The 22,012-nt window shown below is 39.4% G+C and overlaps 1 protein-coding gene across 1 annotated transcript in view; it reads right to left on the bottom strand.

The window, feature by feature from the left end:
* Positions 1–22,012, bottom strand: part of LOC140735884 (cadherin-22-like) — a 1,045,938-nt gene that overhangs the window by 393,927 nt on the left and 629,999 nt on the right. Inside the window, exons 5-6 of the mRNA XM_073061457.1 lie at positions 20,672–20,839; positions 11,830–12,017 (exon numbers count right to left, since the gene is read on the bottom strand). Of these exons, the coding sequence (XP_072917558.1) occupies positions 11,830–12,017; positions 20,672–20,839 (356 nt within the window). The remainder of the gene's footprint in view (positions 1–11,829; positions 12,018–20,671; positions 20,840–22,012) is intronic.

Below are 22,012 nucleotides of genomic sequence, written 5' to 3'. Positions count from 1 at the left end.
CACTGGAAGTGTTTGCCACAAATTATGTCAACTGATGAACATTGAACAGTCTTTTCATTGTGAACATAAACCAGATTCATCAGGATGAATCAAATTAATGAATGAAACATCAAGCAACTATGTAGTATAGGAAGGAGTACCCTGGCTTACGGATCTTCCTGTAGTCTTAATGTATGTAGCAAAAGAACAACCAAAAGAAAACTAAATTAAGTCTATTCAAGGTAGTCTAATGCCACTACCAGGAACCCTCAATCTCAGAGAAACTGAATATGGTAGAGAAGTTAGTTAATTATTGTGTGAAATTAACCCAAGTTGGCCATTCTGCTTCTCAACAGGTTTGTGCCACCTGGAATGATCCAACAAAAGGAGGTCATACCGTGATTTCTGGTGACTGAATCCTGATTAAGAAACCACTTAAGGAACCACTGGAAAATTGATGTGAAGGTCCTTATCAAGTGCTGTTATTTACTAACTCAGTGGTGAAAGTAGAAGGTGAAAGTAAGTGGATACACTTCAGCCACTGCAAGAAAGCTAAAGTAGTATCTGATAAAAGCAATAAGTGATGTGATTAATGTGCTAGTAACCTCTGACTCAGTGTCTCATTGTTGGGCTACAGTGAACCAATCTATTCCAGTGCACTCTCACTGACAGAGTCTACAGTTCGAGACATTATGAAGTTTGCTCTAATATCATTTGTTGTTGTTATATTTTTGCCTACTCATAATGTGATAATTGAGATGACTCATAATTTACATTTGTGAATATCATATGAATTTAATGTTGCTGTTAATGCCTCTAGTTGTTGGTTATCTCAATACTACACTTTCAAAATAGCCGCCATGCATAAGAAGTTTCTTTACGATTGTATGGCATTAGATCTTCTCTTCTTCCCATCTCCATAAGGGGAGATCCTGTGCAGTTCTAGGCAAGGAGTGAGCCTGAAGGCATAATTGATTTGGCTGACCATATTCGTAAAGTAACAACTACAATGCATTAATTTTTGATTGGATTTATGTAAGTCTAGAAAACTGTGGTTACTCAAAATTATGAGTCATAATATTTGTCCTGATTTGCATTATCATAATTTACATCTTTTTTACTTGTATAAGGGCGATCATTAATAGAATATTTCTAACTCATTTAACTGTACCTACTTACAAAGACAATTTACCTACCAATGTCATCATCCTAAGAATAGCCTTTGATATTTCCAAAACTAAGGTAATTTTTAAATATTTTATACTTAACAAAGATACCACAATATTTACTGCCACTGAATTTTCAGATGTAATGATTCTAAATGTGTGATTTAGAATCAAAGTGGAGAACATTGAATTAGGCTGTTCAATTGTTATTTACTTTGCTTTGTTTAATCTTCTTATGTTTGCTTGCATTTTATAAAGTTACCTATGCATATGTAATTGTTTATTGTGTTTCCTAGTGGTTACATTTCTTCTGTATTATTCCAGAAGCTTCTTGGGTATCATATTATTTGAATAGGGGTTATTTGATTGGTTAACTCTTGTCTGTTATCTATGGAAATTTAATGGAATTAGCAAACTGGTATAAGAAGAGCTGAGCATGGACTGGAAGGGCTGAAGGGGCTGTATTCATGACGTATTGCCCTTTGATACCATGACTTTAGACAATATTTCCTCAAAACTAAATTTCCTTATTCCTGGAAATATTCTCATGCATCTTCATTGACTTAATGTTTTAGTATCATCAGCAAAGCATTTCACAGCTAGAGAATGATTTAGGAAATTCAGTTTCAGATAGAGCTGAACCATCTGATTTTTCACAGTGGGATCATCATCTAAAGTATCTGATAATTTGTTCAGTTTCATACCCAGAGTGTTTATTTCAAATTAAACTGCAAAATTGCACAAATTAGCAATAAACATAGTGACCTCTGCACATTTTTTGAATGAGCAATGACTTGTGTCTGATAGAGATGGTAATATATCGATCTGAGCTAATTATTCAATGATTATTTATAGGCACAAATAGGCTTACAGTATGTAAGACAGTCACAAAGCAAAACCAGAAAAAAGACTGTCATGATAGGACTTTTCATAATTTCAACACAACCTACAATGTTTTACAACCAACCTATTCAGTGCACTTTTACTAAGCAGGCAACATACAGCTAAAGAGTACTCAAGAGGCTTTCAATGACATATAGAGCAAATGGACAGAACTAATATTATATTTGTTAACTGAGGACTAATTTTTGAGGCACCTAAGAGGACCTTTGAATGGTGCATAAGGACTCACAAAGTAAATGGAGCCACAGTTTCAAACCTCCGAAAAAAATCACATCAGGTTAGGTAGACTGCCTTGTAACCAGACTGAAACCAACGCTTTAGATTGTGCATTTATTTCTGTAGTACACGTTGAACCCTATCCATCTGTGGGTTATCCATTTCTTTCCCCAGTGGTTTGCAATATTTGTTAAACACAAGCGATTCCGTAGATGCTGGAAATCCAGGGCAACACATACAAAATGCTGGAGGAACTCGGCAGGTCGTGCAGCACCTATGTAATTGAATAAACAGTTGATGTTTCAGGCCGAGATCATTCGTTAAGTCTGGGAAGGAAGAGGGGAGATGCTAGAGTAAAAAGGTGGGGCAGGGAAAAGAGGACAAAGTAGAACGTGAAGCCAAGTGGGTGGGAAAGGTGAAGGGCTGGAGAGAAAGAAGCTAATAGGGGATGAGAGTGGACAATGGGAAAAAGAGAAGGAGGAGGAGCACCAGGGAATGTGATAGGTAGGTGAGGAGAAGAGGTAAGAGGCTAGAGTGGGGAATAGAAAAAGAGGGAAGGGGGAGGGAAATAATACCAGAAGGAGAAATCGATGTTCATGCCATCAGGTTGGAGGTGACTATATTTGATTCTTTTTCAAATATTTATTCCAGCTTCATTTTGGAAGTTTTTATTCAATTTATAGAAACCTGTTACTCGTATACCTCTGGTTCCTTAACCAGATACTATAGACTTAATCTGAGCCAGATGTATAAGGGATATCTTTCTGAGCGAAAGCATTCCAGAATCCTGTGGCCAGAGACATAATGGAGCAATACAGTGGTGAGAGTCTTCAATTCTCACCCACAAAATGTCTCAATCACTCCCTCACCAGATTTGGGGGGTGGGGGGGGAATTTCTATTATGCTGTTATAACCAGCTCTTGAATGGAACTCTCACAATCTAGAGATAAACCTCTGATCTCAAAGTCTACCTTGATGTGGTCCTTGCACGTTATTTGTTTACATGCTCTGTACTTCCTGTGTAGCTGCTGCACCATATTCTGTATTCTGTTTTCTTTTACTATCTCACTGTACATATTTGTATTTTTATTGCATTTTATTGAGATACTTTGTGGAATAGGCCATTCTGGCCCTTTGATCTGTGCCACCCAGCAACCACCCCTATTTAACCCTAGCCTAATCATGGGACAATTTACAAAAAACAATTAACCTGCTAACCAGTACATCTTTGGATTGTGAGAGGAAACCGGAGCACCCAGAGGCAACACACCCATTCTATGTACAGGAGGACATAGAAACTCCTTACAGGTGATGTCAGAACTGCACTGTGAGCTCCAAAGCTTGAGCTGCAATAGTGTTGCGCTAACCGCTACACTACAATGGCAACCGTATGTACGGTATGATCTGCCCGGATGGCACAGCAGAGAAGCATGTTACTCTGTACATACATGTGACAATAATAAACTAATCACTTTTTTTTCCAGAAAAGTTAGATAAGCAAGAGATCCAGGCAGTATGATGTTATCACTCTTAGTAGAACCCGTTCATAAGGGGAGAAGTGGAATAGGCTGAGCTTGTTTTCCCTGGAGCGAAGGTGACCTGACTGAAGTTTATAAAGTTATAAGAAGCATATCTAGATGGTCAGAATCTTTTCTGATCATCACAGGCAGGTGAGGTGAAGGAGTTTCAAATGGGATCTGAGGGGAAACTTCTCTCTTCACAGAAAGTGGTTGATATCTAGAATGTGCTGCCACAGGAGGTGGTGGAATCAAATACATCACAATATTGAAGGAGCATTTATACGGGCGCTTGGATAGGCAAGTATAAAATATACAGTCCTAACATGGGCAAATAGGATTAGTGCAGATGAGAAAAAAGGTTAGCATGGATGTTTTGGGCTGAAGGTCCTGCTTCTGAAGTGTACAGCTGTATTATTCTCTAATTTTGTGACTCAGCTTTGCTGATTATCAAAGCAATCACATCTTTCCTTAATTTCTGGGTGCTATTGACATTCAGAAACATTTAAAAACTGCTAAGATTTAAGAACTGAAATGAATTTATATTTAAATAAAATTATTGACACATTTTATAAAATTTTAATGAGTAAAAGCCATATACAGTCCATAATTAATGACATAAAATGGAGCCTACTTCCTTTCCTTTCATTTCCATGGCCTTGCAGTTGAAGTCAATGGTTTGTGGATTCTCTGCCTGATCTAACCAGAGGTGCAGCTAGAACTCATTGGCAGAATTTTGCCAGGAAGCTTAGGAATTCAGGTTTTGCTGAGGAATACTAAAACACATAGCATGGTGCTTAAAGTGAGCAACACCAGAGACTGATGAAGAACAGATAGTGACAGATGGCAGCTTGTGGGGGAAGGAGTCACAATTGGACATGGGATGGATACCCAAATGGCATATCAAGGTATGCTTCAATTGTATAAAAGTTTTTTTGCACCCAGTTTGTTTGAAATTCCTTTTTGTGTACCTACATTTATTGTGAAGTTATAAATTTCTTCTGATCTGTGTTCATTTCTGCAGTTTGGTAAATTTACAGAGAAACTGTAGCAACAGCCACTGTTGCCATAACTACAGTCTTGCTTTCCTAGGGAGAGCTAGCAAACTTCTATAGGTGTGTTGTGGAAAATATATTGACAAGCTGCATTACAACATGGTACGGAAGGACCAATGCCCTTGAATGGAACATCGTACAAAAAGTAGTGGATACACCGCAATCCATCATGGGTAAAGATGTAAATAAGGTTGAAAGAGTACAGAGAAAATTTACAAGGATGTTACTGGGACTGGAGGACCTGACTTCTAAGGAAAGGTTGAAAACGTTAGGATTTTATTCCTTGGAATATAGAACAGTAAGAGGAGATTTGATAGAGGGATACAAAATTATGATAGGTAAATGAAAGCAGGCTTTTTCCACTGAGATTAGTTGGCACTACAACCAGAAGTCATGGTTTAAGGGTGAAGGATTAAATATTTAAGGGGAACATGAGATGAAACTTCCTCACTGAGATGGTTGTGAGAGTGGTGCATGTGAAGTGGATTTCAGCGTTTCAGAGAAGTTTGGATAGCCACAGTACATCGATGGGAGGGGCATGGAGGATTATGATCCAGATACAGGCTGATAGGATGAGGCAGTTTAAATAGTGTGGCATGGACTAGATGGGTCAAAAGGCCTGTTTCTGTGCTGTACTTTTCTATGATTCTGTGACTATGATTAAAGCCCTCCCCACCATAAAGCACACATCTGCATGAAGTATTTTGCAGGAAAGCAGCATCCATTATCAGGGAACCCCACCACCTGGGACATGCTCTCTTCTCACTGCTGACATCAGGAAGAAGGTACAGGGGCCACAGGACTCACACCACTAGGTTCAGGAATTGGTATTACCCCTCAACTATCAGGTTGTTCAAGCAATGCGGAATACAGCACTGAACTTCACTTGCTCTACAAATACTCCCACAAATATAGACTTACTTTCAAGGATTCATCATCTCATATAATTGAAATTTGTTGCTTATTTATTCATTATCATTGTTATTTCTTTCTTTCTGTATTTGCACAGTTTGTCTTTTGCACACTGACTGAATGCCCAGGGTGTGGTCTTTCATTGATTCTATTGTGGTTATTTTTTGATTATGGATTTATTGACTATGTCCACAAGAAAATGAATCTCAGTGTTGTATATGATGACATATATATGTACTTTGGTAGTAAATATATGTTGAACTTTGGAGTCAAATATGTCAAATGGCTAAAACCTACCACAATCAATATCGGAATCTAGTTATGCATTATCTGTTGCAAGGCAAATTTTCAAACCGGATGTTTATGAAATAAGGAAGTTATAAAAATTTATTGACGTCACAGAGATGCAGAGTGAGAGAGAGAGGGGCTTCAGAGCAAGGTTGACAAAGATTATCAAAAATAGCATTAAATGTTATTCAGATGGGCTCCCTAAATCTTCCATCATAGACACAAGGGACATACAGCTCGAAGGGGGCTGGTTTGTATGGATCATAACCTTCCTGCTTGTTGTGTTCTGAGAATGGTGCATGCTGTCCATGCCATTTCCATCCATTCTATTTAATGTCATTTTCTTTGGTGCATGACTCCAGAACAGGCTTGCAGTTCTTTTGAAGGGGGTCATGGCAGGACAATGTTGTGATCAGCTGTAACATTTTGATGTACAAATGAAAAAAAAGCAAAGTAAGCCCTTCCCTCATTATAAAGCCAAGTATAGTTATCCAACTCAAGCGAGATAGTGCACTGAACTTATTTTCATAATACATGCTCTCTAATCCATGCAATATTCTGGTAAATCTCCTCTGCACCCTCTGAAAATCGTCCACATCCTTCCTATAATGAGGCAAACAGACCCGAACCCAGTATTCTACCTATGACCTAACCAGGGTTTTATAGAGCTGTAACATTACCTCACAACTTTTGAACACCCAATTAATGAAAACCAACACACCATACACCTTCTTAATGACACAAACAACTTGCCTGGCTGCTTTGAGGGATCAATGGATGCAGGTACAAAGATCCCTCTGTTCTTCCAATATGCCAAGAATCCTGCTATTAACTCCATATGCTGCCTTTAAATTCGACCTCCCAAAATTAATCACCTCATACTTTTCCTGGTTGAACACTACCTAATACTTCTCAGCCAAACTCTGTATCCCTTTTCAAACTACAGTAAACCTACATACTATCCACAACTACAACAATTTTCATCTTATCTGCACAGTTACGAACCCACCCTTTCACTTCCTCATCTAAGTCATTTATAGAGTTCTCAGAGCTGGGATCCCAGAAGAAATCCCTGTGGAACACCACTGGTCACCAAGCTCCAGGCAAGATTCGCTCCATTTACTACGTCCTCTGCCTCCTACGGGCAAGCAAACTCACACAGCAGAGTTTCCCCACCTCCTGATTTTCTGAATGGGCCTACCTTGGGGAACCTTATCAAATGCCTTACTAAAATCCATATACACCACATCTACTACTCTACCTTCATTAATGTGCTTTGTCGTATCCTCAAGGAATTCAATTAGGCTTGTGAGGCATGTGCCTGCCCTACCAAAGCCATGCTGACTATCACTAATCAGACCCTGCTTCTCCAAATACTCATATATCCTCTCTCTAAGAATCCTCTCCAATAATTTGCCCACCATGAAGTAAGATTTACAGGTCCATAATTCCCAGGGCTCTGATAAGAATGAGCTAATGCATTTTTGAAGGGGTGGTAAGTTTAGGACGTACACTATGTAGTATCCCAGAGAGCATCAACGAACTTTGGGAACTCAGTATACAATTCTAAAGATTCCTAAAGGTGTTAGCACATGCAGATAGTGTGGTGAAGAATGCATATGGAATGTTTTATTTCATTAGATGGGACAAAGTGCGTAACAGAAGGCAGGGTTTGGTATAATGTTATACAAGAGGTTTTGTGGCAGCTGAAATATAGCATGCAGTATTGCTCACCACATTATAGGAAGAACAAAGGGATCTAAGGAGATCTACCCAGAGGGTAGCTGCATTCTGGAACACAGTGCCTGAGATGAAGGGGTGAAAAATAATCCTTCAATATTTAAGAAGTATCCCAACAAGCAGAAAGGTTATGAAATAAAGGATGGTAAATAAAATTGGTATTGGTAGATACCTGACAGTCAGCATTCACAAGACAGACTGATGGGCCTGTTTCTCTGCTGTATGACACTATGACTACAGATAAGATAACTTAAACAAGGTTGGTTATCTACCTCCCACGGTTCTTGCTGTCAGTTGAAACAACATTTTATAATTCCACATTTTTTAACCGTACTTTACGTATTTTCTCCATATAGTCATTTTTCCAGGTTTGGGGAATTAAGAACTGGAGGGCATAGGTTTAATGTGCGAGGGGGTAAACTGAATAACTACTTGAGGGGCAACTTTTTTTTAAACAAAGGGTTGTAAGTATGTGGAGTGAGCTGTCGGAGGAATCAGAATTTGAATCGGATTTATTATCATTGGTATATGGTATATCATGGAATTTTGCTGTTTGATTAAAAAAGAGAGCGAAACAGTGAGGTAGTTTTTAATGGTATAATGGAGCATTCAGAAATCTGATGGCGGAAGGGAAGCAGCTGTTCCTAAAATATTGTGTCTGTGTCTTGAGGCTCCTTTTCCTCCTTATTGATGGCAGCACGTCCCGGATGATAAAGCTCCTTCATGATGGTTGTCAGCTGCTTGAAGTACTGCCTTTTACAGGTACCCTTATTGCGGGGAGTTTATTGCCCGTGATGGAGCTGGCTGAGTCTACAACCTTCTGCAGCTTTTTACAAACCTGTGTACATTGCTGCCTCCATACCAGACAGCGATCCAACCAGTCAGAATGCTCTCCATGGTACATCATTAGAAATTTGCTGGAGTCTTTGGCAACATACCAAATCTCCTCAAACTCCTATTGAAACAGAGGCACCGGAATGCTTTCTTCATAATTGCATCAGTTTGTTAGGTCCAGGATTGATCTTCAAAAATGTTAGCATCTTAAAGCTGTAGTCCATAGTAAATTCTTTGGCCTTACATAAATTGACTGCAAGGTCATTGTTGCAACACCACTCAACATACAATCTGTCTCACACCTGTACAGCTCCTTGTCGACATCTGAGAATTTGCAAGCACCAGTTGTGTCAACAGCAGATTTATACAGGAGATAGTTGAGCTGTGCCTGGCCACACAGTCATGAGAGTAGAGAGAGTAGAGCATTCAGCTAAGCACACATCCTTGAGGTGTGCCTGTCTTGATTGTCAGCGAGGATGAGGTGTTATTTCTCATGGGCACTGTAAGTGTTCACCTGATAAGGAAGTCAAGGAACCAGTTGCCGAGACTTATACAGAAGCTGAAGTTTTAAAGTTTATAGGTTGGTGATGAATGCTGAGCAACAACAAACAGCTGCCTGACATAGGTGTTACTGTAGGTATTATGTGGTGGTCCAAGACTAAGCAGAGGGTCAATGAGTTTGCATCTGCTGTAGTTCTGCTATACCAGTAGGGTAACGTCAGCAGGTCTAGATCCTTGCTCAGGCAGGAGATAATTCTAACTATGACCGACCTCTCAAAGCACTATATCATAGAAGAAGAGAGTGCTACTGAGCGACAGTCATTGAGGCAGCTCAAACCCTGCTCTTCTTGATTGATGCCTTTTAGAAACAGATGGAAACCTGTCTATGTACCTTTTAAAAGTTTTTAGTGAACCTACCTCAATCACTTCCTTTGGCAGTTCATTCCAGATACTGACCACTCTCTGAGTGAAAAAGTTGCCCCTTGGTTTCCTATTCAATCTCTACCCTCTTAACCTAAAATTATGTCCTCTGATTTTTGATATCCAAATCCTTGGTAAAAAGACTGTACACAGTCACCCTATCTCTTGCCCTTCATAACCGTATACACCTCTGTAAGATCACCACTTATTCTCTGATCATTGTGCTAAATTCAGCACATTTCTGTGTACTTTATCGAGGTACATAATTTGTATAGTTTTGATAGTGCTCAATATATTCAGATCAATAGCAACTGAACATTGTTGAAAGTGTTTCAATGCTAAAAATATTGGAGTTTGGCGCTAATGTTGGAGAATTGAACTTCAATTAAAATATTTTCCATGAATCAGAATCAGAATTAGGTTTAATATCTCTGACATTTATTTGTGAAATTTGTTAACTTTGTGGCAGCAGTACAATGTGATACATGATAAATATAGCAAAAATTGATTTACAGTAAGTGTATATTGTTACGTACCCGTGACACGTGACAGTGGTACCCTTGTCACGTGACTGGGGTTGAAGCTATACTGGACTTGAGGTAATGGTCTTGTGATGGTGGAGTGACGTCATTTTCCTGCCAGTAGAGGTCATGTGACAGGTTTTTTTTACAGGTTATAAAAGGAAGACCCACCCTGTGGGGTGGGGCAGTTCGTGGCGGGATTTGCCAAGCTGACTTCATGCCACTGCGTGATTTAATGTGATGACGCAGTTTAGTTGAAAAATGAAGTTTTATATAATGCCTAAAGTTTAAAAGGTCATTGCCAGTAGTTTCTTTGCTGGTGGAGAGTGAAGATAAAAGTTTGGAAGTTAAAGATCGAGGAGAATCGATTTTCGACGGTGGAAAGTTCGCCCTTATTTGATCCTCATTCGGAAGGATTTCGTTGACTATTCTTGCTGTTAATCCCTGGGTTTGACCAGAAAGGATTTGAGAATAGTGTGGAAGAAAGGTCAGTGCCTTTAAGCCGTTATATTTCATAAAATTCTTCGTGGGAAAGTTCGACGCCGGGGATCGAAGGACAACGACGTGGAAGAGAATTTAAATCGCCTTAAAAAGTCTCTCCTTTTAAATGGACTGTGAGCTTTTGAACTTTCGGCATACCGTTTTAAAGAACTGTTTTTTTCCAATACCGCTTTAAGAACTGTTTGAACTGCAACGCTATTAAGAACTGTGAATCTGCTGCACAGCAGCTGAGTTCCGGTTAAGCTAGTGTTTGTTTACTTTTGGGGGGTTTGTTTTCAGTGTTTAATAAACGTGTTATTTGTTATAAAAACCCTTGCCTAACTCATATATATTTATTGTTGCCTGAATACATAACAATATCTGTATATTAAATAAATTAAGAAAAACAAAAATAACTTTCCTTGGTCAGGGGAAGACAAACAAGATGCAGACTGCAAAGCAAGTCTATCTTTGATGTTCAGAGTCATTGAGCCAAGTGCAGCCACCTCCCGATGTATTGGTCTGGCATATCCTGCGTATTGACACAGTCAAATTACAAAGTCAACCGTCCTTTCTTTTAACAAGTACAATTTCCACTATCTGCAAGTTTGATTTTCATTTTCTATTCCTTGAAATATTGAGTAACTGCTATTTGGGAAGTATTATGAAACTTGTAGAAGTGTTTCAAAATCAAAGAAAAATTAGAGTTAAAGTAAAGCAAAGTTAAAGATATATATATGGTAAGTCAATTTTAATTTCTTATCATTAAATAACAGTTATTTTCCAGCTGAGGCTTGGAAATACTAAACAACCCATAAACTACCCCATTGTCTTCTTGCAAATTTGAGAAGATGTTATTCTTGTCCTAAAAGATCCCCTGAATGGCCTGACATCTTAGCTTTTATCCCAGTTCAAAGGGCATTTTAAATTAATCATATCAACCAGATTGTATAAAGATATCAAATACCCTACTCTTTAATAATCAATAGTTACTTGATGAACTTTAATAAAATCTAGTAGACTACCTTTTTTGTTCTATTTCTATTTTCACTTGACCTGAAAATCTTCTGTTATTATGGTTGGCTTTGAATGCACATTTCCAAACCAATTATCTCAGTATTTGGATAGAACTTTAATCACTCTACTTGGTAACTTTGTGCATTGAACTCGCCATTATCTGGATCAAAGTCAAAGGTAAGTCTGACATTGTATCTTGCTTTACATGCACTAGATGAAGCAAGCTCAGAATAGAACAGGGTCAGCCTCTAGGTTAGAGATCCTCGTTGCAAGCACTCACCTTCTTGAGAATGATAATCCCTTCCTGTGCTTCTGGGTCTGTAATGACACTGAACCTATCAGAGCTCTCCTCCTCTTTGACCACGTAGGTCATCTCAGAGTTTTGTCCCAGGTCAACGTCCTCAGCCTTCACCCTGCCCACCGTTGTTCCGATGGCAGCTGACTCCAGCATGCTTAGCTGGTACAACTCTGTAAAAGACAGCAGAATGTGGCTCACTATTCACTCAGAGCTCCTCACCCTTCCCTCACCCAGTCTTAATTAAATGGGCTGGCACATGGCATGTTCTTCAGCATTTGACAAAGAGTATTAACAGTAACTTACATTAATGTTGCTACCTGGTTTATTATTGTCACATGTTCTGAGGTACAGTGACAAACTTTGATTTACATGCCACCTATACAGATCATTTCATCACAGTACATGGAAGTAGTACAAGGGGAAAGCAAGAACACAATGCAGAGTAGAGTGTACAGTTTATTGAAAATGTGTAATACATGGAGACAATAATATACAAGGTCCTGAAGACGTAAGTTGTGATATCAATTGTGGTACAAGAGGTCTGATCAAGAGGCTTAGAGCTGTTTCTGAGCCTAGTGGTATGTGTTTTCTGGTATCTTCAGTCTGATAGGAGGAGTTAGAAGAGAGGATGTTCCTCGGGGTAGAGTCTCCAGATTATTTTGATTGCTTTCCCAAGACAGCAAGAAGTGTAGACAGAGTCCATGATTGGGAGGTTGCTTTTCATGGCGTGTTGAGCTGTGACCTGAATACTCTGCAGTTTCTTGTGGTGTTGGACAGAACAGTTGCCAACACCAGTAATTTAATGTACTGCAACAAGACGGGGCAGCACAAAAACATTGTGAGACTGAAATTGTCACTGAGACACCCAAGGAGATTTTGGAAAAGGTGATCAAAAACTTAAGCACATTTGAGACAGCGCTGGAGACCCAGATTCAGTCCCGACCTCAGGTGCCATCTGTGTAGAATCTGCGCATTCTTCCTGCAATTGCAATGGTTTCCTCTGGGCTCTTCCCAAAGTTGTGCAAATTGATAGGTTGATAGGCCACTATAAATTGCTCCTACTGCGTAGGTGAGTAGGAGAACCTGGGACAAATTGGTGGGAATGTGGGGAGAATAACATAGGATTAACACAAGATTAGTGTAAATTGGGCACAGGTTAGTTGCGCTACAGGTCCTCTTCCTGTGCTGTACATCTCTGTGACTCGATGATTAATTTAAAAGGTGTGGGTGAAGAAGTCAGAATAGTTTGGAACAGTAGTTCCGCAGCTGTGGAACCAGGCAGATGAAACATGCTCACTAATGTTGGGATAGTAAGTGGGAATGGGCAGGTTGTGGGGGGGGACGTTCGACCAAAATTAAGATACACAGACATTTTGGGGGTTGATAGGGCTTGAGAGATCAGTGGCAGAGGGAGAATCCTGATCACAACTGTGGAAGAAATTTGAGTCATAGAGAATGGAAAAAGGTCATTCAAGCCCAATTGGTCTATGCCAACCAACATGCCCATCTAAGACAGCCCCATTTGTCTGTATTTGGCCCAAATCCCTTCAAACATTTTCTATCCATGTCGCTGTACAAGTACTGTCCAAATTTTGTTCATTTTTCTGCCTCAACCACTTCCTCTGGCAGCTCATTCCGTAGACTGAGCACTCAATGGGTGAAAAGGTTGGTCCTGAGGTATCAAATGAACCTCTGCCTTTTCATCTTAAACCGATGTCCTCTTGTTCTCAATTCTGCAACTCTGGGGAAAAATGTTGGGAAAATAAAATGGGATTAAAATGTAAAACATTCACATTATCTATGCCCCTCATAGCAGCTTTAACAACAAAAGACCTGTGGGCCATTATCTTTATACAATGGGTGATCAACAACCAGAAACATGGGTCAAAGCCAGGCCAATTCATTAGAGAAAACAGTTAGATGTTATAGGAAGTAGATATATTGAGGGGTGGCCAGAAAAAAGGCTCAGATCATCTGAATGTAATAAATACATCGTTTGTTATTTTATTATGACCTATTCAGAGTAAAATGTCACTGTTTGTCTCTAAATGTGTGATTAACTATACAGGCCGACTGCTGAGCACAATGTTTGAAATGGCTGTATCTTTATTGCTTTGCATAACATACTGGGTATTCTCAAACATTTCCCACATTAAATTAAAGAGGAAATGTACACATTACTGTGAAAAAGAATGGCATTACAATAAATAATAAAACAGGGATCACACAAAAAGCCTCATTCTTCAAGCTGCTAAATGCACCATTCATTGTTGTCGACTCAAAGATCGTATTCCTCACGTTAGGTAAAATAAATAGCTGACTTTAGTAAATTGGTTGTGTTTTTCATGCCATCCTTAAAGATCACTTAATCATGTCAATCCATCAAGGCAATATGAAAGAAAGGTAATGACAATGCAGAATATAGCGCTACTGTTACACAGAACATGTAGTGCAAATTAAGTGCAAGACCATGATAAGTTCGATTGTGAAGTCAGAATCCATGTTATTGTGCAAGAGGTCCATTCAATAGTCTTATAACAGTGGGAAAGAAGCTACCTTCACACTTCCTGAAACCACTACATTTCCTTTCACTTTGTCAAGTTATCCTTCAGTCCTTAAAATTGTGAGAGAGGCTTCCGGCTGGCCAATTGGTAGAGCTTTCATGACTTCCATAAGAGGCAGTGATATCTGTTATAGCAACTGAGTCACCTGTTTCATCTTCAGTTTCAACCTTGGGTGCTGGACTTTGTTTTTGTGATTTTTTTTGGAGGAAATTTTAAGACTGATGCATTTTGTCTGGAACTTACAATACATGCAAGGGTGTGGTCATTGGGACTTTCGTAACAAATTATTTCAAATGGTTGCATGTTGTGCATAGTTCCTGAGTTTAACTTGAAATATATCTCAGGACTGTAATCGTACAATTCAAAAGTTCATTCCCTGCTTAAACTTTCACCTCTCTCTTCTTGGGTTTATCTTTTCCATTTATATGTTGGTCATCTAGAACGTACAGTTGACATTTCAGGCTGAAACCCTTCGGCAGGACTTTGTTGCCAAAGAGTCCTCCCAAAGGGTTTAGGCTAGAAATGACAACTGTACTTTTTTCCATGGATGCTGCCTGGCCTGCTGAGTTCCTCCAGTTATTGTGTCTGTTGCTTGGGTTTCCAGCATCTGCAGATTTTCTCTTGTTTGAGAGCTGTAATCAAGCTGCAGGTGGTAGCTTTTCTGGATGGAGAACTGAAAATTTCTATAACTAAAATTCCACCAAAGCCATAGTCAAATGCAGGCTAATGATCTCATGGGTAGATCTGAAAAAGCAACAGCAGCATTAACCCATGGTGTGCTGGGCAATTCAGACACATGGAGACATCTCTCCATCCCTGCTGCTGCTTCAGAGTTCCAGCTCAAGCCTTGGGTTCAATCCTGATCACCACTGCTGTCTGCATGTGGATTTTTCACATTTTCCTTGCGACTGTGTGTACTTCCCTTTCTGACACTTCAGCTTTTTTTTTCCACAGTTATGTTGGCCAATTGGCCACTGTAAATTGTCCCTTGGGTAAGCCAATGGCAGGAGATTCAGGAAGGATTTCTGGCAACATGGCAGACTGCAAATGCTGGAATCTGGAGCAGCACACAAAATCTTGGAGGAACTGAGCAGGTCAGGTAACATTTGTGAAAGGAAACTGACATTTGATTTTTCATGCTGCGAACCTTCAAGACTTAGTATCTTGGCAATATGAAAGACAGCAGGTCAGAGGGAAGTACGAGGGGTGATTGATAAGTTCATGCCCTAAGGTAGAAGGAGTCAATTTTAGAAAACCTAGCACATTTATTTTTCAACTTAGTCCCCTCCTCCATTTACACATTTAGCTCAGCCGTCGTGGAGAATACGGATCTTGGACCTCCAGAAAGTGTCTCGTTACTTGCACATGCAGGTCAACTCTTTGAGTGATCATGCTGAAAGTTTGAAGATAATAATTCATCTCCTTCTACCTTAGGCCACAAACTTATCAATCACCCCAATGAGTTATTCACTTCAAACTTTCTGCATAATCATTCAAAGAGTTGAACTGTATGTGCATGTAACGAGAGCTGTATAACTCATCTCCTTCTACCTTACGCCACAAACTTATCAATCACCCCTACTGTGGAGACTTTCTGGAGGTCCAAGACCCGTATGCTCCATGACTGCTGGACTAAGTGTGTATTTGCTGGAGGGGACTATATTGAAAAATAAATGTGCTAGGTTTTGAAAAATTGACTCCTTCTACCTTAGGTCACGAATTTATCAATCACCCCTCGAATGTGGAGGAATAGGACTGATGGGATTGCTTTAAGAAATGGCATGACCTCAGGGCTGAACACCATAAAAAAATTTAAAATGTGCTTATTTTCTAATTGCTAACTCAGATTCAGAAACCCATCTATGGGTAAATAGCCCCACTGACTTGTGGGCAGCGTTGGGAGAGATGGTAAAGTGGCTGAACATCACTAAACAACCTCCCGGCAGCTCCTGACGAAGGGTCTCGGCCTGAAACATCAACAGTGCTTCTCCTTATTGATGCTGCCTGGCCTGCTGTGTCCACCAGCATTTTGTGTGTGTTGTTTGAATTTCCAGCATCTGCAGATTTCCTCATGTTAGCTCCTGCTGCCAAGCTGGTATCAAATATATTGCTTTGCTTTCCTTTTGACTGCACTGGTGAGGCTGAATGGGGGATCTTGATGACTGGGCATCCCAGCATCTTCATACCTTACGCTTAGGCTTGCACTCTGGAAAAGTCACTCCAGTGCCGCTCTCCATTGTCTTTGGAGACAGACGGATGCCATCATCACCATCAATTTTGGAAGACTTTTCATCTGAAACATAAACTCTGTTTCTCTCGGATGCTGCCTGACCTGTTGTGTATTCCTAGGTTACGTTTTTTTTTTATTTTCACTTCATTAATTTGTATCAGTTCTTGTATATCTGACATTAGATTTTAGGGAAACATGGACAATTGCTCATTTTGTGCTAAACATACTGCTGTATTGCTGCACACAATACCCTTTCCTTCAATGATTGCATAATAGTCATCATGAATAATATCTATGATATATTCTGTTGGTGGCTTTAAGATGAAGATGCAACTAGGTCTAAAGTAAATCCAACTATGCTTGTCACAAGTTTTGTGCAAACTTGCAGAGCAAGTGTTACATCACAAAACAGTGCATATTCCATATGTTTCCAGCTTTGTAATTGTGTTACTGTCATACATAATAACACCTCATTGCTTCATTACAGCTTTGATCTCTTTATGACAAATGGAGTTGTATACATTATACTTGTGATCGCTATAATATGTTGTTGTTATTCCTTTTCACGCTTTGTGGCACATCTGGCAGCATTTTTTGCCATCTCCTTAGCATTTGTCTGTTTCTCATGAGGATAATTTGCTAGCTCGACTCTCAACTCAGCACGGATGGATGGAAAGCCTGCAAGGAGCAGGCCAGTACCATTCGCCTCAAAGTCCAGTGATGATGCCACAACAGCACTGCCCAGCCTTCTATGTTACGTAAAGCTGATGTTCTACCAAAGTTAGAAGAGTTCACTGTCATCTAATACTGCAAAGAATATCAATTTAGCGCTCTTGGATTTGAATGTATTGGATTGATTTATTTTTAATTCCCAGAATATGATGGAATGATATTGTAAGAAATATCTCAACATTTTCTTGCTGAATTACTGGAGCATGCCAATGAAGACATGAAATTTTGTTCATTCATTACATTTACAGACATACCTGTATCAGCTTGTACATCAATTCACAAGCTGTAAATGATTAATTCTAACTGTGGCTGAGTGTTCTGATTAATATAAGTTATAACAAATGGATTCCAAGAAACATCATAATTGTTGATCCCTGTATTGGTTTCAACATTCATTACACATCTTGATAAGGTTTGTCTTGCTAGAATTGTTGAATGAATTTTTTTATCCTCACAGTTTTGCAATGTTTCCCCTTGGCATGATGTTCTACTTGGTGGAGCTGTTACCATGATAAAAGTACTGATTTGCCTTCTACTTAACTCACAGATAATGACTACCATTCTCTGCTGACAATCTTGTCCTTACTTTTATCTTCTCTGATGAACTTCACAACCATCTCTTGTGGTTTTCCTAGTGTTTATGCAGTTGTCAACAATTTTGACAAGTTTTCTCCAAAGAATACATACACAACGCTGGAAGAACTCAGCAGGTCAGGCAACATCCGTGAGAAAAGAGTAGCCAATGTTTCGGGCCGAGATCCTTCATTGAAACTTCACTTTGCAGTTTTAGCTAAAGATCAGGTGTACATATCTCAGATATGTATGGATATAATCAATGTTTCTTGCCTTCTGAAACAAAGTGTGATAGTCCCATGAACTTCACCGTGCAGTCATACAGTCTTTGTCTCTATTAGTTGTAAGTGACAATGGTTGATAAATATCCTGCAATGTCTTCACCACCAAAATGTAATAAGAATATTTCATTCTCTTCTACCATCCATGACTCCAAATCCTGTCATTGCCCACTTAAACCCGCTAAGCCTTTTTTTCTCCCATGGGTCGTCTCCAAAAATGGAATGGAATGCCAAAAGTTTAGGCAGAACCATGACCATTGAGAATGTGTATGAACACACTGAATGTACCAGACATTATTTCTTATTTAAATGTATGTTTTGACATTAATTTGTTTGCAAGATTTGGTTTAGTTAGAGTATGTGAGAAAATACATATATTGCAGCTTCAAGAATTGTTATGTCAACTATAAAACTGACCTCATTCTATATGATCGAAACCCGACAGCTGATATTCATTCTGTGTAGGACAATTTTTAAACTGAGTTCCAAGAAAGAAGCATAATCATTGGTTAGCTTTAAATATGAACTCGATCTATGATAGAAAGAAAACCCTATAAACACATAGGTGGTCAAGCAGAGATAAGGTAAGTTCTAAATGAAGAAGATTTGCATCCTACTACACAGCAAATGCTGTGAGGCTGTTAATTTAAAGCATAAATTTTGCTTCTGTCTCCACAAAAACCACCTGATCAGTTGAATATTTCCAACACTCTTTGTTTTATGCAGCTGTCAAGAAAAATTGCAGTGCTACCATGAAAACGCTAGTGAAAAGTTATGTCTTTTTAGTCCCAGAGCTCTATTTCAAAATTATACTTTCAGAGTTAGATCCAAGGCTTACATTGTGTTTTTCTTTTGTCAGTGACAGGCCACGTACTGCAAAAGCTACAATGATTTCTTCATGCAGTCGATGATACACTACTGTGAGATACTCTGCCGTTTGTACAGAGACTATTCTCTAAAAAAGGTACCGTATCTCTCAATATATTGTATATAGAATAACAGTTTGTCATAACAATATACAGTCTTATAATGGTATGTTAGAAATAGATCCATTTGAAAGCACTCCAGCAGGACTGATACAGACACTATGACTGCATTCATTCAATATCAAAAACTTTCTGACAGTCCAAGGTTACATTTTATATTTGGGCTAGTTCTCAAAGAAAGGTGAGATGGAGTAAGCAAGGAGACAGTCTAGTAGCAAGGTGTCAAGTTAACAACTTTCCCTTCAATGTCAGCAATATGAAGATTTTTGTCAGAGACTTCAGGAAAGGTGATAGCAGACACATCTCCCACTCTGTATCAATGGTGCTGAGGTGGAGATGCTGGGAGTTTCAGATTCCATGGTGTAAATATCACCATTTCATCTATGGGGCTCATCAACTGTGGTTGGCAGCTTATCCAGGAAAGGGAAACTCCACTGCCTTGTGGCTAGGCCTACTCATGGGGAAGCTTCGGAAGTAAACCCTGAGGGAAAAGTCCGGAGCTGGAGTCCCTAAGGCAGTCCCGTATTGAGTTCAATGCTGACTGGCAGTTCCTGCAAAACTGCTGATGTCAAACTGTATCAGTCTCTGCCATTCCTTTGTGTTCATTAGATGTGTGGAGAGGGGGAGCTTGCTACATGGGCAACAGCTTGGTCTCTCTGTATCTTACTGCCAATATAAGATAGACTTCTATAAGTAGACAGCTAGGATGCAATTTCCATGGTCAACTCAGACTCAGAAATCACTAATTTGTTCTGGTCCAGTCAAGTGAACGCTATAACCAAGGAAGCAAACCAGCACCTCTACTTCCTCAGCAGTCTAAAGAAATTTGATCCTTATCAATTTTACAGATGCACTATAGAAAATGTTGCATTCCGCTTAGTATTCCATCTGCTCTGGTGAAGACCATAAGGTACTGTAGGGAATTGTCTGGTCCACCACACAAATTAGCCCCCTCTCCATTGACTCCACCCACAACTCTTCCTCTCTCAGGAAAGCAGCCAAAATAATCAAGGACAGTCCCACCTGCACATTCTCTTTTTACCCCTCTCTGATTAGGAAGGAGATACAAAAGTTTGAGAAAATGTACTAACAGACTCAAGGACAACTTCTACCCTGTTGTTACCAGACTCTTGAATGGACCTTGCAAGCACCAATCTATCTCATCATGACCCTTGCACTTTATTTGTTTTCCTGCGGTGCCCTTTCTCTGTAGCTGCAACACTACATTCTACATTCTGTTTTATTTTTTATGACCTCTATGATCTGTCTGAATGATACACAAAGAACGGAATTTTTCTGTATCGTGGTACAGATGGCTATGATTAATCAATGTCTATCATACATGCGGAGAGAAATTTACATGTGAGGGACGAAGGGCACCCGGCACAATTGTTGGTTTGGTGGTAGTAAGTTCTCTGTGCAGCCTTTCACCTCTCCTAAAAAAAAACAATGTCTTACTCTGGTTGAATCGCGGAGGGTTATCATTGATGTCTGTGATGGTGATGGTTACTGTAGTTGAGCCAGACAATCCACCCAGCTGCCCTGCCATGTCTTTTGCTTGGATTACCAAGACATAATGATCCTTCTTCTCACGGTCCAGGTTGGCGACAGCAGTTCGGATCACTCCTAAATAAGGCATACAGAAAGAGTGAAAAGTTAAGTTATCTGCTTGGAACCATCTTCATTCCTCCATTAATAAGAATCATTTTGCACAATATAGCAGCAGTCAACATTCTGAGCAATGACATTACACCTTCATTATCACTTGGTTGTCATGTTATTCTGGTAGAATCACATAAGTACTTCTCATGTACAGTACAAAGCAGCAGGAACGGGCAGAAAATCTGTCTAACACATTCAGATGAAAGTCTTTTAAAACTCATGGGTTCAACATCAAAGCAACCTGAGAGCAGTGTGGAGGAAACCTTATGTTCAGGATATTCAAATCAGAAAAAAATCTGCCTTGTTCATTTGCCAAACTTGAACACAATTATTTTGCAAACACTGCCAATCTTCACATGGTTTGGTGATATTCCACAAGTGTCTGAGGAGTGAGTGTAATGATACCAGGGTGTTCCAGTGGTTTTTCCCTCAGGCAGACTGTGACAATAAACAGCATGCTATCTACACAGATTTGTTGAAGACTTTTTTTTTGCCATGTTACAGAAATGGCCACATAAGATTTCTAGACCATTGGACTTCACACACTTCAAAGGTAGAACACATTAAACATAGCATAATGAAACCTGTGCTACAACTTTATTTCATACATTAAAGAACATAGGTAAACAGGGGCAGGGGTAGTCACTTGGACCTTCAAGCCTGCCTCACCATTGATAGGTTTAATTTAGAGTATCATTAGATAAAAGCTAATTAAAAACTTCATCAATTCTTTTAAATTATTCATTTCTTATTCTTTTAAATTACAGGGGATGTTGTTCCATTCTTATCAAGTTCTCCCCATGACATTTGAAACAACCAGCCAGGCAGCATCTGTAGAGAGATAAATGGTTAACATCCAGTTTGAAGATCCTTGGTCACAGTGAAGTGTTTCAAAACTTTTTGTAAATTAAACTGGGGACTGGTCACATATCTAGCTAAGTCAGTGAATTTTCTTTTCTGTCTTCCATGTAGCAAATGTGATAAAGCATGGAGCCAGCTAGTCATGCTCAGTGGGTCCTAATTCTGTGGCATTTTACTGTCATGGCAGATGACACAGAACACAATTGCAGTCAAGAGCTGTCACAACGAGCTTGGTTAAGAGTGCATATGGCATGCTAGCCTTTGTTGGATGAGGCA

The sequence above is a fragment of the Hemitrygon akajei genome, chromosome 11, assembly GCF_048418815.1.
Source record: "Hemitrygon akajei chromosome 11, sHemAka1.3, whole genome shotgun sequence".
Taxonomy (NCBI): domain Eukaryota; kingdom Metazoa; phylum Chordata; class Chondrichthyes; order Myliobatiformes; family Dasyatidae; genus Hemitrygon; species Hemitrygon akajei.
Note: the sequence above shows the minus strand (reverse complement) of the source record. Positions and strands in the feature narration are given on the sequence as shown.